Here is a 16679-nt window from a genome sequence, read left to right on the forward strand (position 1 = left end):
GAGGCAAACAATGAGAGGTTAAAAACTTGGGTACCTACCTTAAAACTTGCCCAGGGTTAAGCTCTGTGGCCTCCTGTGCACCATGGGGCTAGACCAGGGGCGGGCAAACCTTTTGGCCTGAAGGCCACATCGGGTTTCCAAAATTGTACGGAGGGCTGGTTACGGGAGGCTTTGCCTCCCCAATCAGTCAGGCGTGGCCAACCCCTATCTGACCCCCCCCACACTTCTTGCCCCCTGCCAGCCCCCCCGGGACTCCTGCCACATCCAACCCCCCCCCCCCCGTTCCCTGACCGCCCCCAGGCTCCCTGCCCCTGATTGCCCCCCACCGTCCCATCCAACCCCTTCCTGACTGCCCCCTCCGGGACCCCGTCCCCATTCAACCCCCCTGTTCCCTGCCCTCTGACCACCCTGACCCCTATCCACACCCCCACCCCCCTGACCACCACCCCGAACTCCCCTGCCCTCTATCCAACCCCCCTGCTCCCTGCCCCCTTCCTGCGATGCCTGGAGCACCGGTGGCTGGAGCCGCTACAGCCATGCTGCCCAGAGCACCAGGGCAGGCAGCTGTGCAACCCAGCTGGAGCCAGCCACGCCACCGCACAGCACAGAGCACTGGGTCAGGCCACGGCTCTGCAGCTGCGCTGCCCAGCAAGAGCTCGCAGCCCCGCCACCCAGAGCATTGCTCTGGCAGCGCAGTGAGCTGAGGCTGCGGGGCAGGGGGAATAGCAGGTGAGGGGCCAGGGGCTAGCCTCCTGGGCCAGGAGTTCAGGGGCCGGGCAGGAGGGTCCCGCAGGCTGGATGTGGCCTGCGGGCTGTAGTTTGCCCACCTCTGGGCTAGAACAAGATTGGGACATGATGCCAGAGCTTGGAAGTACAGCTATAATGGCCAGCTGTCACTTCAGTGATTTCTCGTACTGGGGGGGGGTGAGCCAGATGGGTTGGGCTGGAGAAGCACCAACAGCCTCTCTACCCTCCCCCAACCTCAGGAACTGCACTTCCCAATGTGTCCCAGGCTCATAGAAGGGATGGCCCTTTAATCTGATAACCCTGAAGGAGGAGTACAGCAGGCAGGTAAGAGTTGCAGATGCTAGTTCCTCTTTCCCACAACAAATGCTAGTAAGTCAAGAGGAAAGGGTGAGTGAATCCCCTTTCTGTGCAGAGGAAAAGCTAATGCCTACCTCATAGCGGTGTTTTGGGGTCAACTATGACTTGGAAAGACCCTTTGGAGTTCCTTGCATGGACGGTGCTGTGACATAAGGCAAATGCAGACCACCATTTAATGTCTCCGCCAAAGCCGTGCTGCCCTCCCTGTCCCAGGCTCACAGGATCATCTTTAGGCCCAGGCCTGAATCCAGGCTTGGCTTGGAGGTGAGAGTGCTACCAGATTAGCCTTGCTCATGCTAAATTTATCATTTCCTAGTGATGCATGCACAATATTGGCCAACTACAGTGGGGGAGTGGAGGAGTTGGGTATGTTTTGGATAAGGTGTCATGGGTGTACCCAGCTCCCTTGCCTCATAATGCTATACCTGGGGTCATAACTATCAAGTTGGATGAACTATTTGTTTCCAGTATCAGGCATTACAAAACTAGCCCTTTTTAGCTGGCTTGAATGGATTATCATTCTCTTCCAGTGTATCCATGAAGGATTCATGGAATAATTTGACCCGCTCATTCACTGTTTGTCTTTGGTGGTGTGCTGTTGGCCAGGTGAACCACATGGTATTGGTTCTCCTCCTGGATTGGACAACTGAAACATTTTGAGAGAGGAGAATAAATGAATAACAAGTTCCCAGGACAGAGTTAAACATGAATAAGTTCTAAAGCTCATGAAGCTTTTGGGATTCATGCACTTTCCCACCCTCCCCCTGCAACGCTAACAAGTATTGCCCCGCCAGTGGGAACCCACTGATCTCTCGTGTTTATTTGCTGAGGGCCAGGTTCTGATATCCTCACTCTGGTTTAGCAGCACCTCGCTCTTCTGGGACTGCTCCTGAAGAAAGGCAACACATGCAGCAGGAGTAATGGGATCCGAGTCTGGCCCACAGCAGTTTTCCAAGCAGCCCTCTTCAGAATCAACTGCATTTGGAGAAAGAAAACCCTGTTCTTGAAACATTGGGCTGCTGTTTGAGGCATGAGCAGATGTGTGGGGATTGTGGGTAATTGCGCCTCATTAAGTCTAACACAGACCTTTATATATTATGTATATTTTTCTCAGAAACATAAGAGCCCCCTTTTTTCTGGAGAGCTATGGCACTGCTTCCTCCTGCCGGGAACTAGACCCAGCACTGTCTGCATGTGGCACTTCCATGGGATCGAGTTATGATCTGCATGGGGCCTGCCAGGTGTGTTAACCCTGGCTGCTCTGTATGCCACCAAGTGTGGAATACGTACCAAAAGCGGGACATTGGGAGGTGTCACTAAGAATTAACCCTTTAATAACTCCCTGCTTTTATGACATTGATGCGGGGTGGGGGATATCGACAGTGGTGAGGGTCCTCTCAGCCTACAGACCTCAGCCTGATATGGCTGAGGGTTTTCTAGCCCCGTCTGGAAGTCACTTCCAAAAAGCAGCAGCACAGTCACCTGCGAGTCATTGAAACTGGCCAGCAATTTCTCCCAGTGTGAGATCTGTTCTCGTCCTCCCCGCAGTACCAATGCGATGAGCCATCGTCCTACCGTGGTAAGGTGTGTGAGACGTGCTGCTCTGGGGGACAAGTGGGGCTCGTCAGGCACTGTTGAAGATTCTGGGTGGGGCTCATTGGGTGCTGCCAGGGTTACACAGGGCTTGTTGTCAGTATCAGACTAGGGCCTGGATTACAGGTGACTTGTTAGTATCAGTTGCTGCCAGGGATATTGCGCAGGGCTCAGCACAGGCATCAGGTGCTGCCATGGATTACAGACGGGGCCCATAGGGCACTGCCACTGGTACATGTGAGGCTTCTTGGGGATGTTGGGTGTTACTGTGGGTAACCAGCAGGGCTTGTTGGAAGCATCACGAGTTATAATGGGTTACCAGCAGGGCTCGTTGGAGGTTACCGTGGGTTGGCTTGTTGGAGGAGTCGGGTGTTACTGGGGGTTACCGGCAGGGCTTGTTGGAGGTGTCAGCGGTTACCGTGGTTTACCAGCATGGCTCATTGGGGGTGTTGGAGGTTACCGTGGCTTACCGGTGGGGCTCATCGGGGGTTACCGTGGGTTACTAGCAGGGATTATTGGAGGAGTCGGGTGTTACCATGGGTTACCGTCAGGGCGAGTCGGGTGTTACCATGGGTTACCGGCAGGGCTTGTTGGGGGTTACTGTGGGTTACCAGCGGGGCTTGTTGGAGGAATCGGGTGTTACCGTGGGATACCAGCAGGGCTTGTTGGAGGAGTTGGATGTTATCATGGGTTACTGACAGGGCTCAGTGAGGGCATCGGGTGCTGCCATAGATTATGGGTAGGATACTTGGACACCGCTAGTTGTGTGCTGCCATGTATAACCCCCATTTCTTTTTTCCTTATTTCCTGGTGTTCAGCCAGCACATGAGCTATGGGTAAAGCTTGGCGTGGATGTTGGGCATTGCCACAGACTATGAGTAGGCTCACTGTGAGCTGTGGGGGAGCCCAGGCTCTGGGCATTGCGGCAGGTTACAAGCAGGGCGCAGTGTAATTGCATGTTGTGGGCCAGGCTGGTTGTGCTCTGTATCACATCAGGGGCTGTCAGGAGACACACTCGCCTGGGGAGCTAGTTCACCGTACTCTTGTCACCAGCTGGCATGAGAGGGGCCTGACCTTTCCCTGGGCTGCTCCCTTCCTAAGCTGCTCCCAGCTCTGCTTCCCCGACTGCTCCAACCATCCATCATGGGAACAGCCTGTCTGCTCATCCCAGCCTGGCACCCAGCAGGTGAGCGACACTCCAAGCACCTCCTGCTCCTGGGCACGGGCTAGCCTGAGTTCGTATCTCTCCAGCTTAGCCCGTTCCAGCTCTCTCCAGTCAGATTCCCCCCACGTCACCCCTGACGTCTGGCTCGGACAGTTCAGTAATCAAAGCAACCATACCCACAATATCAGCATAATCTAAAAGAGGAAGCCTGGCTGGAGGTGATGCTAATGATAACCTGCTGTGATACAGACAGTATTTACCTCCCTCCCCCAGCATCCGCACCTCCTTGCTGGAGAGGGTTGGCTCCTACCAGGATCGATGCACTCTGTGGGGTTAGGCCAGTGCTAGGATTAGCATTCAGAGATGGGCCTGAACTGAAACCCTGCATCCAAATGACACTAGGCTGTGAGGTGGAAGCGGGGAGGAGGGATTGAACTTCAGGTCTGGCCCTGGTACATAGGATTCAACACGACAAACCAAACCCTAGGTCTGAACATCATCCCCAGCTTTAGGGGTGGGTAAATCATCTGACCTCATCATGAATAGCTACATTAGACCTGAATAGACCTGAACCCTCCAGCCTCCGAGAGCTGGAAAATGTGGGTAACTACCTTGTTAACCTGTAAGCCTGTAGTCGAAAGCTTCAGAATGGAAGGAGCACTCTGCACCCTGAGTTGTTGGAAAGGAAAATAATGTCTATAGAGTGTCTCATTGACATATGTTACATACCCACAATGGCACCAGTCACACTTGGAAATCACCCTAACTGATCTAGTCTAAGGCCATGTCTATGCTATCACTTATTTTGACAAAACTTCTGTCACTCACCCCCCTGAGTGACATAAGTTTCTCCGGCCTAAGTGGTAGTGTGCACAGCACTATGTCAGCAGGAGAGCTTCTCTCGCTGATATAGCAACCGCCACTCATGGAGGCAGTTTTATGATGTCGATGGGAAAGCTCTCTCCCATTGGCATGGAGCGGCTACATGAGCAATCTCACAGCGGCATCGGTACAGCTGTGCCACTGTAAGCTTGCTAGTGCAGACATGGCCTTAGACTTTGGTAGGGACATGAAATCTGAACTCCAAGGCAGAGAGAAGGAAGGCGTTCTCTTCTTGTGGTAGGAAGTACATCTCCAGGTAGCAAGGACTCTGCCCCAAGGTCCTAGATCCTCTTGGCTTCCCCCTCCTGAGGATCCTATGACACAGAGAGGACTTCTCAGCGGAGACAGAGCAGGGTGGGTTCCCCAGCAGAGACCCATGGGGCAGTAACAGAGCTGGGACAGTTTCAGTGAGGTCCCTCCCTATCCAGCACTTAAATTAAGCTGAATCATAAAGCTGGGTCAGTTGGTGGTGCCTCAGGGTGGGACTAGGCAAACAGCTTCAGCAGTGCTGGATCTGGATCTTCAGAGAGAATTGCCCTTAGCAGCTGGACTACTGCCATTCAGCAATCTGAACTGTGAGTGGGATTTGCAGTGGGTGGATTGACGTGGCCAGGGAACTCCTGCCTGATGGCCATTCAGAGAGACTGGTGGGGAGGGAGGAGAATGGTCTCCTGCAGATTTACAGAGGCCTTTAATCCTTATCTGAATGTTATAGTGTTGCTGAATTTTCCTAGATTCCCTAATAAATATCCCCTTGTTTTGAGAATGTGTACAGGTGGGCGGGTACAGGGTGTTCTGCCTGCTAAGGGCAAATTGGAGGAGGATTTACTTATTTTTCCAAAGATCCAGGTGGGGGCTTGAGCCAGTTTTGTTGCTCATCAAGCATAGACATACTCAACCCAGCCCTTCTTGCTGTAGTTAACCACCTGGCAGAAGAGTTACAAAATTGTTTTCGCTTTTCACCACCTCGTTTTCTCCCAGCTATCCCTAGCCGTGTCATGGACAAGGATGGCCCTGTGATGTGTGAGGCCCAAGCTGCCCAAGGAGAGACTCAGGCCATGACATGTCCTGGTGCTAAAGGGGAAAATGGTTTCTCACAACACATCTGGAGGGAGAAGTAGGTCTGACCCCTGAGCTGCAGAGCCTGCATGGGACTATAGAGCCCTCAAAGTACGGGGACCTATGGCCAGCTCTGGATCTGGACCAGAAGTGCTGATGAGAAAGAAGCTATTTTCAAGGTATTTCCAGCCTGTCTGGAAGCAGAGGGAACCTCAGCAGAAATTTCCAGGCCAGCTCTGCAGAGCTCAGTTGTTTCAGATAGTTTGGATAACTGGCTTCTGAACTCACCATTGCATCTCTGAGCTGAACCCAATTTCCCAAGCTCTGGAACTTTGCCTCACCTAGCAATAATGGGTGGCTTTGAAGGGGAGGACTTGGGTGCTATTTACATATGTGTGGGAAAATAAAGGCCAGATAAGCTGATTTGGCTTCTATGATACAGGATGGGTCTAACTGCAGCAAAGCCAGGCTATTCACTGTGGTGTGGATTATTTGCATTTCCTTGGCTGGACAGATGTCATGTGCACCCCCATGCCAATCCCATGGAGAAATGAGGTGTTGAAGTTTTGGCCACAACTCACCTGCTGTTTTGGCCACAACTCCTAGCAACAACTCACCTGCTGCAGGTCTCGTGAACTCCCCTGGTGGACCTTTGCAATAAGTACAGGCTAGCCTAAGTAGCTCCCTACAGGCCTTGCCTGTGGGACTTCAGAGCGTTCCCTGAGAAAGGGGAGCTGCTAAACAAAGGGACCTCCATCAACCACTCTGTGCTGATCATGGGTTAACAACAAAGCCAGTCCCTTCACTCAGCCTCCACAATGATTCACTCTACTCCTTAACACTGCCACCTAGTGGGCAGTGTTGAGGCATGGAGTGAGGCTGCCTTGGTATGTGTCTCAGTGAGTTTCAGACTACATCCTCTCAGCTTCCGGCCCACGCTTCCTCATTAGGGGCCTGATCCTGCTACCACTCGTGTCAGCAGTAAAATCCCCACCCATCTGAGCAAGAGCAGGATAGAGGATAGATTGTTTTTAGATTCAAATTTACCTCCATCCCTCATGTATGTTTTCTTGCTTTTCCTGCTGTGTTATTTTATCAACGCCAGAGTCATTAGGAAAATCGCTAGACTGAAGTTGTAGAAAAATGGGATTTATGCAAAGGCAATTGATCCCACATCATTTCCAGCTTCCAGTGCTAATATTGTGAGGCCGGGGCGGGGGAGCATTTTGTCTCAAGTTTGGCAGGTCAAAAGCATTGATGCAGGATGCTCCATGCATCCCCATTGATCTCATTTCCCTGACACCGTACCCCCCTCCCACCCCGACTCTCTTTCTATCCCTCTCTCGCCAACACATTTCTAAATTACAAATACGCACATATCCTATTTCTGTTTATGCTCCAAAGTATCTTACCTCCTAAAACCTGCCTCTTCTCATTACGAAGCCCCAGACCCCCTCTCTCAGAAGTGTTGTCATTACTATTAAAGATGTGTTAGGCGTCAACAGCATGTTCTGAGCTGTGCAAGACAAGTCAGCCCCACCCCCAACTTGGAAGCACCATAGGAGCAAATGATGGTGGTCATACAGTATTGTCTTGGTCATCTGCTAGCAACAGTATCATCCTGGTAATATATATACAGGGTGCGCATATTACATCTTTTGGTGGATCAAGATGAATTAGGTGGTGTCTTCTCTACATAGGTCTCATACTGCTCTGTAGAAAATACAATACCACGCCATCCATTTCAATGGGGCTTGTAAAGCAAATATCAGACTTTTTTCCCACCCTGAAGAGCTGGCACTCTAAACTGTTGTTTGCCATGGGTTTGCTTGGCTTGCATAATTCAGATTGTCAGCTCTTTGGAACCGGAAGCATGCTTTGTCCATGTTTGTAAAGGGCCATTTACATTTGTGGTGCTGTTTAAATATGCATGATAATAATAATAGTAATAGATGTTGATCTTGTGTAAAGATCTGAGACCCACTGAAAAAGACGGCATTGAAGATCCCTTGACCTCAAAAGTGAAAGGGTTGTGTGTGCATGCACATACTGTATATACTGCAATGGTGATCTTTGGTATAGCGAGCACATCTGTGCTTCATTTGATCTGTATTCTTATATTTATCATCTGTAATATCCAAAGAGGGTGGATCATATGTAAGAGGAGTGTGTGTGTGTATGTAAGGGCACAGAGCTCTGAGCAGAAATAACTGAAGTTATTATAGGTGATTTAAACCTAGTCTGGCAAGTCTTGTCTTCTTCCCTTTGTTTATTTCATTTCAGTTTGCAGGGATCCTTTGGGAACACACAGGAGGATAACAATCTCTATCTATGCTGGGTCTGAGGGTGACTCCTGGGCAATAAGGCTCAGCCCATTCTTCCTGGGAGCCAACCAGGGAACGCCTTACAATTTGCAGGGACCTAAGTTAGTTGAGGGAGGATTGAGGTGGTAACCTCTGACTCGGCTGCTGGAAGGAGTGCTCAGCCTCCCCTCCTGTCACACTGGAGATGGGACTGGTGCCGGGATTCATTTCCACTCTGGTCCCAATGTCAAAGGAGGAGTCTGGGTCAGCAGGTAAGATTGCAAGTTGTTGCACAATGGCACAGAGCCCTCATAAGGGCAGGGCCCCAAACAGTCACTTTGTTTGCGTTTGCTTGAGGGAAGCCTGTGTGGAGCACCTCACTGTCTGGGAATCTTAGCCCTTTCCCATATCCATCAGTGGCTCACTTACATGGCTTGTGGATTAAGGCCAGATGATTATCGAAAGCTTCTGCAGGCAGAAATAGCCATCCAGGCCCCATCTAGAGGCTCAAGTGGGAGTTGGGTAGCCTGGCAAGCAACTTTGTTGGCCAGTGCAATGGGCAGTGGTAATGGATTCTGAATGCAGCTGCCCTGCCTCTGCCCCTCTTTGGCTGGACGGAAGGTTGCTGTGACTGGGGATTGTTACAGGGCAGAGGGAAAGCAGAATGGTAAAGATCCCCAAAGAGCTCTTCTGGAGGGGAACAGGAAGTGAAAGTGCACATTAGAAACAAAGTTTGTATCCATTATCGCTGGAGAAAACTGCCTCGTATGGAAGAGACATCATTAGACAAATCCATTAATATTGTTATAATAAGACATTCTAGCAGAGGGCATATAAGCAGAGGGCATTGCTATGTCCACTGAAACCCATTCTTTTTAAATGTAGCAATGGACAAAAATCAGAACGTTTGGACATTTGGTTCCAGTTAAGAAGCCAAAACCTGGAAGCTTATTGAGACCTCTGAAGCTTTGGAGTTCACAACAGTGCCCAGATCCCTCCCTCTGACATGATTCTGCCTTTAATAGGCCCACTGCTGGTGATCAGTTGTTCCCATGTCTTCAGTGGGCTGCTCTCGTCTCGCAGCAGGAAGAAGGGAGATGCCCCCACAGGCAACCTCACGCTGGTCTGAACGTGCTGCGTGGCTGTAGGGAGCTTAGCATGAAAGGTTCAGTGGGGGTTGGAATTGATGCAGAGGCAAAGGCCACCCCACATTTTAGTTTGTCGTGGCTGCCTCCCCATTTCTCACAGTGACAAACTTAGCATACTACATTCTATGTAACACCCACATCCACTGTAAGCAGAGGGTGTTGTACTGGCTTCAATCCATTCTCCATTACATGTGTCAGGAGACAGTATGCTCCAGTGGAGCCCAGGAGTCAGGAGATGTTGATTCTGTTCCTGACCTGGACACTAACTTACTGTGTGGTATTGGAGCAGGTACTTAGCCTCTATGTGCCTCAGTTTCCTCACCTGTAAAATGGAGGTAATGATATTCCTCCCTTTTGCAAAGTGCTTTGAGATAGCTGGAACATAATTGCTAAGGAGGGCCCAGTTAGTAGAGCACTGCTCTAGGGCAGAGGTTCTCAAACTGTGGTCCGTGGACCACGAGTGGTCCACGAGCTCCATTCAGGTGGTCCGCAGATAGTTCTCTCTAAGGTGCACACCTGGGCAACCACACACAATAGAATGAAGGGCCACCCACCTAATTAGTGGAGCCATGCAGGCGTGGCTCCACTAATTAGGTGCCTGGACCCTGGAGAAGACGCACATGTAAGGTGAGGGGGTGGCCTTGGGGGGAATGGGGGGTAGGTGGGAGAGGACAGTGGGGTGAGAAGACGGAGTGGGAGGAATTTGGGACGTGCAGAGCTATGGCGGCCAAAGAAAGAGGCGACTTTCCCCAGCTCCAGGGCTGTGACTGCCGGGGAAGAGACCCCCCCTCCTTCCCAGGCTCAGCTCTATGGCTGCTCTGGTGGGGGAGAGACCCCTCTCCTTCCCAGCCCCAGCTCGGGGGCTGCCACGGAGGGGGAGAGAGGGCACATCCATTGCATTAGAAAGATCAGACTACTGATATTAAAATATGAGTTGTGTGCTTTTATTTGTAGAACAAAAAAATGTTAATTATTAAGGTTTTTTATATATAGCGCTTTTATCCAAAGCGCTTTACAAGAGTTAGCTAACAGTACAAACAACATTTGGAAAGGTCATTAAGTGGTCGGCTGAGACCCTCAGCAATTTTCAAGTGGTCCACAGAAAAAAAAAGTTTGAGAACCACTGCACTAGGGCTCAGGAGTCCTGGGTTCTATTTCCTGCTTGGCTGACCTTGGGCAAGTCTCTGTGCCTCAGTTTCCCCATCTGTAATATAGAGCTGATGATCTATTGACCTCCTTTCTAAAGCATTTTGAGATCTATGGCTAGAAAAGTGCCATATAAGAGCTGAGTATTATTTTTCCTACCCTGTGTTATAACCCATTTGTCCATTATAAATGAAAGGTACCATATCAGATTCAAAGCCCTGCTCATTGCTGTCAGCAGAGCCCTCTCTAGTCCAGGTTTCAGAGTAGCAGCCTGTATTAGTCTGTATTCGGAAAAAGAAAAGGAGGACTTGTGGCACCTTAGGAACTTGTCAGAGTCTGGGATCTGCTGGGCAGTTTCTCGTACATGTGATCTTATCGGGGTGTTTGAAAGATGTCAATTCCTACATTTTCATTCCTCTGATTGTTCTTCCCTGATCTCTGCTCCGCCTCCCCACAGCCTCGCTGGACTGTGCATACACCACATTAGCACCCTCTGTTGGAAAGCAGAGACAAGGCCGATGACTTGTGAAGCTATAATAAGACAGTGCCCGTCAATTGTCAAGGAGGACCGGGAGCGTATGAAACTTCTTAGCTCCCAGCGATGTGACCGGCATAGCCATATCAGCCCAGCACTGGCCGGAACTCTTGGGACGCTGGTCTCGGAGCCGGAATCCAGGGAGAAAGCCTAGCGAACATGGGCTTTGCGGTTGGCCTACGTGCCCAAGAAAAGCTGGCACCTCCTGGTGAGGTGACGGTGGGAGAATCCTAGAGCCAGCACCCTTTCCAGGTGAGGGGTGAAGAGAAATGTCCCACTCCCAAAGGATATGTCCCCTTTAACCCCCCACCTCTGCTATCTTCTGTTGGCAGAGTGAGCATGCCCCTGCAGGGCACCCCTCCCTGCCACCCCAGAGGGGGAGCCACTACCAAGCCGGCAGGAGCTGCCCGTGCCAGAGCCCGGATCTGGGCACGTGCGCTGCAAAGCTGCAGGCCAGGGCTGGCCCAGGCAGAAGAGTCTCATGGCATCGCCCCCAAGCAGCCAGCCCCCCTGCCTGGGCTGGGCTGTGCCGTGCCGGCCTCTGCCCGCACCCTGCCTTTTCCGCCACTCGCCGCCTTGGAGCGGGAGGGGAGGCTGCTATTGATTGCGGGCGCTCAGCCTGGCTCCGCCAGTCCTGCCGGCAGCCTCGGGCGCTCTCCGGGCTCCCAGCTGGCCACGCCCAGTGCTCCGGGGCCCCGCCCACCGCTCTCCGCCCCCGCTGGAGCTGGCGCGCCCGCTCGCGGTGTGTCCGGGGGGCCAGCCCCAGAGGAGGCTCGCTTCGCCACAGTGCTACGTTCCGTCGCCGGCTCATCCCCGCCCCGCAGTAGCTGGGGCCGGAGCGCGAGTGGCGGAGGAGGAGCAGTGGGGGGGGCCGCTTATCCCGACCCCCCCCCTTTGTCTGGGTTTAAGGGAGGAGATGCCTCCCCCTTCCCCCCGGAGCCTCAAGCCCACCTTCCCACCTGCAGGCGCCGCGCTGGGGGTGCGGACAGCAGCTCGCCCTTAGAGCCCAGCGGGCTGCCCGGACCCCAGCGCCCCCCACCCTGGACCCGGCTCTCGGCCCGGGAGGGGGGCTCGGCTCGAGACGGAGCCCGCAGCCTGCGCGTGCTGCTGCCTTTCGGCGAGGAGAGGGGAGCTGCCTCGCTGCAGGTGGATTTGGGGGCCGGGGGAGATGCCATTTCTAACCGAGAGAGACAAGCGGCGAGAATGAGATGCAGGTAAGAGCTGGGGCTGGGGTGGCCCGGGACTGACGGGAAGGCGAGGCTGGGCTGGTCGTGCCCAGGCTCTGGGAAGGGGGAGTTGGTCTGTTTCACTTGCCCGGCAGCAAAGAGGCGAGCTGCAAGCCTGGGGTCTGTGCCTTGGATTGCAGCCTTCCGCTGGGAAGTTTGTACGTGTGTGCTGGGTTTGGATGGATGGGGTGAGCTGTGTGTGTCAATATGTGGGGGAGGATGCCCATTGAATGGGTGTGAGCCGCGAGCGTGCTGGGGTTTTGGTTGGGTGTGTGTTGCTTTTTTACTCAGGGTGTATGTGTGTTATGGAGGGCTAGGAGTTTGTGTGGTGGGTCTTTGTGTGGAATGTGGGAATGTGCGGGGCTGGATCGTTTAGTGAATGGGTGTGCAATTGTGTGTCTTGGCCCTTTTCATTATAGGGCTGTGTGAGCAGGAGCGCATTTTCACAGGAGGGCTGTGAGTTTTGTGTCAGTGTTCTAGGAAGGGTGTCAACTGGGGTGGGAGAGAGGGGTTCTTTCTCCCAAGGGTGTGAGTTGGGTGTGTTGGTCCTTTATGTGTGTGAGTTGTGTGTATGCATGTTGGGTGGGGTTGGGTTGTGTAGTGTGTGCTGGGTTCTGGGGCTACACGGGTTTGGGTGTCCAGAGCCCTGCCAGCTGCCTCTGCCCTTGTGCTGGCTACCTAGCAGCAGAAGTGCTCTGGCTTTTTCTGCTGGCTCTGCCCTCATTTTTCCTTCTCTTCTCTCCCTCCCCCCCCCCCGCCCCTTCCCTTTCATCCCCTCGCCTGTTTCTCCATTGTCCTGCATTGCTGGGCATTTAATTTCCCATATTGTTCCCTTCCCCCTTGTCCCCACTGTCAATCTTTGGGGGTGCAGCACTGGTTGTGCCCAACTCCCCCACCACCACCACCAATGCACCCTCGCTGGCTAAGGAGACTGATGCCAGCAGCCATCCTGAGCCAGGTCCCAAGATACCAGGGTGACAGGCAACCTTATAAAAACCTGGATAGACAGACAAATGGATGGATGGGTCAATGAGGCTCAGCTGCTAGCCGCTGTTTTCATCCTAGTCCAGCTAATAAACTGGTGCTTGGCTGTGCTGTGGGGTGGGGGGAATGAGATGCTGGGTTGCATGGTAATATGGGGAGCCTGTCTGGTCCAGCTAAGCAGATGAGTTAACTGGCCTGGAACAGATTACACATTCAGGTGGGGTGTTGTTGGGACAGCGCTACCAACCAGGGATCAGCAGAGGCTGATACCAGGGAGATTAGCCTGCAATCAGAGACAGGCAGTGCAGTCTGAGGCATGAAGAGTTAATGTCAGGTGGGATTAGCCTTCAGTCCCAGCTACTTCAGCTCTGGGGCAGGGCAGTCAGGGGTGTTCATGGTTAATTTCAGCCTGGATTAGCCCTCAGTCACCGAGAGCTTAATACTGGGGCAGGATTGTTGGGGGACAGAAAGGGTTAATTTCAGGAACTCTAGAACTGAGGGCTAGCTCAGCAGGGTGGAAAGGGTTAATTTCAGGAGGGTTGCCCTTCAATTCGAAAGGCACCAGTGTTGGGGAAGGGGTTGGAATTGTTTTATGTTAGGAAAAATAGCCAGCCCTCAATCATGGTCTGATGATAGTGTCAGGGGAGAGAAAGGGTTAATATTAGAGGGGCTCAGCCCTCTGTTCCCGACAGCCCAGCATCAGGGCAGGGAGGGCTGCTTGCAGGGAATTCAGCCCATCCGGGATGGGGCTTCTCTAACTTAGGGGCGTAGCTGGGATCTGCCATGCATGGACAGGGGGTCCAGACTCTGGTGATACCAAGGGGAAAAGACAGTAACCCCAAGGGAGGAGCCCAGCCTGGCTGCCCCCTGAATAGAATTTTCCTTTGTTGTTGCCTTTTTACATTTGTGGTGCTGATCAGATTTTTTCACCTTTCCGTCTCAGGGAAGTAAAAATATTCCAGAGCCAAAAGTGTTGGCCACCCCGTGCTCAGGATGCAGGAGCTTGTGGGCTCAGAGAACAAACAGGAGGTTTGCTATTTCGGGGAAGGCAACTCACTCGTGGGTGGGGTGGGTTTGTGCATGGGTGGGGTGAGAGAAACCGCTCAGAGTCCTTTCACGGTACGTGCTTGTTGGATTACAAAGACCTTGTTCTCTTGCCTCCCTCTGCGTGTGTCTATCTGAGCCAGCCATCTAAGCATTTTTAGCGCCCGCATCACCACAGAAGCTAGACATCCTTCAAAAGTAACATCCCCTTCCTTCCAGAAGCAAATGGCTTTGTATTACAGTTCTGCAGGACGTGTTTGGGCAGCAGCACCGGGGCATGGAGCAGAGTGGGAGCCACCGGCCCTGTGCTATAGTCATGGCAGATGCTACTCTCGCTTTCTGGAATTCATGCACTTGCCCAGAGCCTGACCAAGGAGAGGAGCTCTTGCATTTGATCAGTAAAGTTATGGTGAAACACTGGGTGGGTCAGGAAGCAGCGTGAAATGCAGGAGCTCTGTAGCTCTGCCCAAGATTGGCCTCATCTCCTGTCTCCCCCTTCTCAGTTTTACTCCCCCGTCTCCAGCTGCCTCTTTCCCATTCTTTCTATGCAAACCTCAAAGCCAGCCCTTAGACTGGGATTTCCACAGCTGTTTGTACATCTCCCTGCCGAACACCTTCAGTGAGGATTAACCCTGTCCTCCCCATCCAGCCTGTCGCAGGAGCAGCAGCTCTGAGCTCTTTACAGCTCTGACATCTACATACAGCAGAAACTACAGTGAGGACCACCATCCAAATCACTGCCAATAACTAAGTAACTGGGCAAAGATGGGGGGCTGGAATGATACACCTGTGGACTTCAAGGTCGTGACTCAGGCACCCCCATGCTCCACTCCTTGAACAACGGGATTACAACACCTCCTGAAAGATCCAGGTCCCCCCAACATCTGTTAATTGCATTCCTCAAATATCTGAAACTCCAGTGATCCAAATATATTCAGTGTCGCTATCCACACGCTCCTGGCATTCCGATAATCAAGGCAGGTATCATCTGAGCTCCAGCGATGGGACCAGTGGCCCTTAGGAGCATGTTCTGTTCTCCCTCCCTCCCACCACAGCTCATACCTATCAGTACAATGTTGCTTGAACATCCCATGATGCTTTACTTCTAGGGCTATAGGAACCAGTTTCACCCATCACTTGAGGGCGAAGGGTTTGATGGATTCCTGTCCTTTCCCCCAGGATTCATGGTCTTCCTCCTGCTACCCAGGGAGCCTGTCTCCATTTAGAATGTCACAGGCCTGCATATGTGTACATGTGCAGTGGGATTGTCTTTCTTTTAGGTGGTTTGGGCTGGGGACAGGACTGGAGGAAGAAAAGAGCAGGCCTGGTGGGACTGGCATGCCAGAAGGCTTTTCACTCAAGATTAGCACTAACCCTTCCTCCTTTGCCTTCTCACATTCTCCTTTCTGGAATGTATGATGCTGGGAGTTCTCTGGTTGTCTACAACTGTGGGGAACTGATTTCGTTCTGAAGCTTTGAAACTTCTCTCAGCCTTTGCTCTCTTTGACCATGTCTACGCTGCAGGTGCTACAGACTTAGTGTAGATGGTTCCTACAGCAACCGAAAGGTTTTTCTGTCAATATAGGTAATCCACATCCTCAAGCAGCGGGAGTTAGGTCAACGGAAGAACTCTTCTGTCAACCTAACCACTTCTATGTTGGGGGATTTCACACCCCTGAGCATCCCCATTACTTAGGTAGCAAGTATTCTGCATGAAGCTGGTTCCTTTTCTCCTTGCTGTGATTCTAATTAGGCCTAAGCAGCTCTGAATTGAAGGAAAATGTGGAAGCAGAGGTTGGAAGGTCCTTCACTAGTACTGTAGAAGTGTTGGAAGATGTCTGGTTGGAAGCTGGCCTTAGTTTAGTTGTAGGCTTGGAGGACACCTGCCTGAACTGGAGGATATTAGACTTGATGCAGTCAGAGCACACGTAGCTGGAGTTGTTTGGAGGACTTGAGGAGAAGTGAGGTTTTCCAAGCCTCAAGAAGAGGAATTAATTACAGAACTAATCATTAAAAAAAGTCTAATACAGTTACTGTAATTACACTGTAGTTATACTGCAACTATAATGTAATTACTTTGTGGTACCTCTAATTACCAGTGTTTTATATGACTGGAAGGTTAACTGCATGACTGAATTACTTAAAACTCCTTTCGTTTCATACTTAATCCATTTCACTGTCGTACTGCTGAAGTCACACTGTTTGGTACATGTAACTAGTACAAAATCCTATAACTTGAGGTTTAATTCTATAGGTTGATAAATCATTTTATAATTGGGCTATAATTGCAGTGTTATAATACCATAATTACAGACATTGTATTATAAAGTGCAACTGAACTGATGAGGGTTAGATTAGGATTAATACATTTCATCCGGTATTGCCTTGTGTGTATGCCTGTCCCTGCTCTCTTATGGAGCTGCTCATGTATAATGATTCCCACTACTGGCTAGGCTTGTAGGGCTACTGTAATAATCCATATGCTGTGTA

At 51.7% G+C, this 16679-nt stretch overlaps 1 protein-coding gene across 7 annotated transcripts in view; it reads left to right on the forward strand.

The window, feature by feature from the left end:
- The window catches only part of LINGO1 (leucine rich repeat and Ig domain containing 1), a 462452-nt gene that overhangs the window by 401636 nt on the left and 44137 nt on the right, over nucleotides 1-16679 (forward strand). The window contains exons 1-2 of one of the 7 annotated variants that reach the window (XM_073303474.1): nucleotides 10898-11187; nucleotides 11901-12149. The exons of 2 other annotated variants lie outside the window; for them this stretch is intronic. Coding sequence is in view for 2 of the 5 variants with exons in the window: in XM_073303469.1 (XP_073159570.1) it covers nucleotides 12144-12149 (6 nt within the window). In the remaining 3 variants the exon portion in view is untranslated. Of the gene's footprint in view, nucleotides 1-8358; nucleotides 8379-10897; nucleotides 11188-11521; nucleotides 12150-16679 lie in introns of those variants that run through there. 4 more of the 7 variants (XM_073303469.1, XM_073303477.1, XM_073303475.1 and 1 more) reach the window with 4 other exon arrangements.

Source organism: Lepidochelys kempii, chromosome 10, assembly GCF_965140265.1.
Source record: "Lepidochelys kempii isolate rLepKem1 chromosome 10, rLepKem1.hap2, whole genome shotgun sequence".
Classification (NCBI taxonomy): Eukaryota; Metazoa; Chordata; order Testudines; family Cheloniidae; genus Lepidochelys; species Lepidochelys kempii.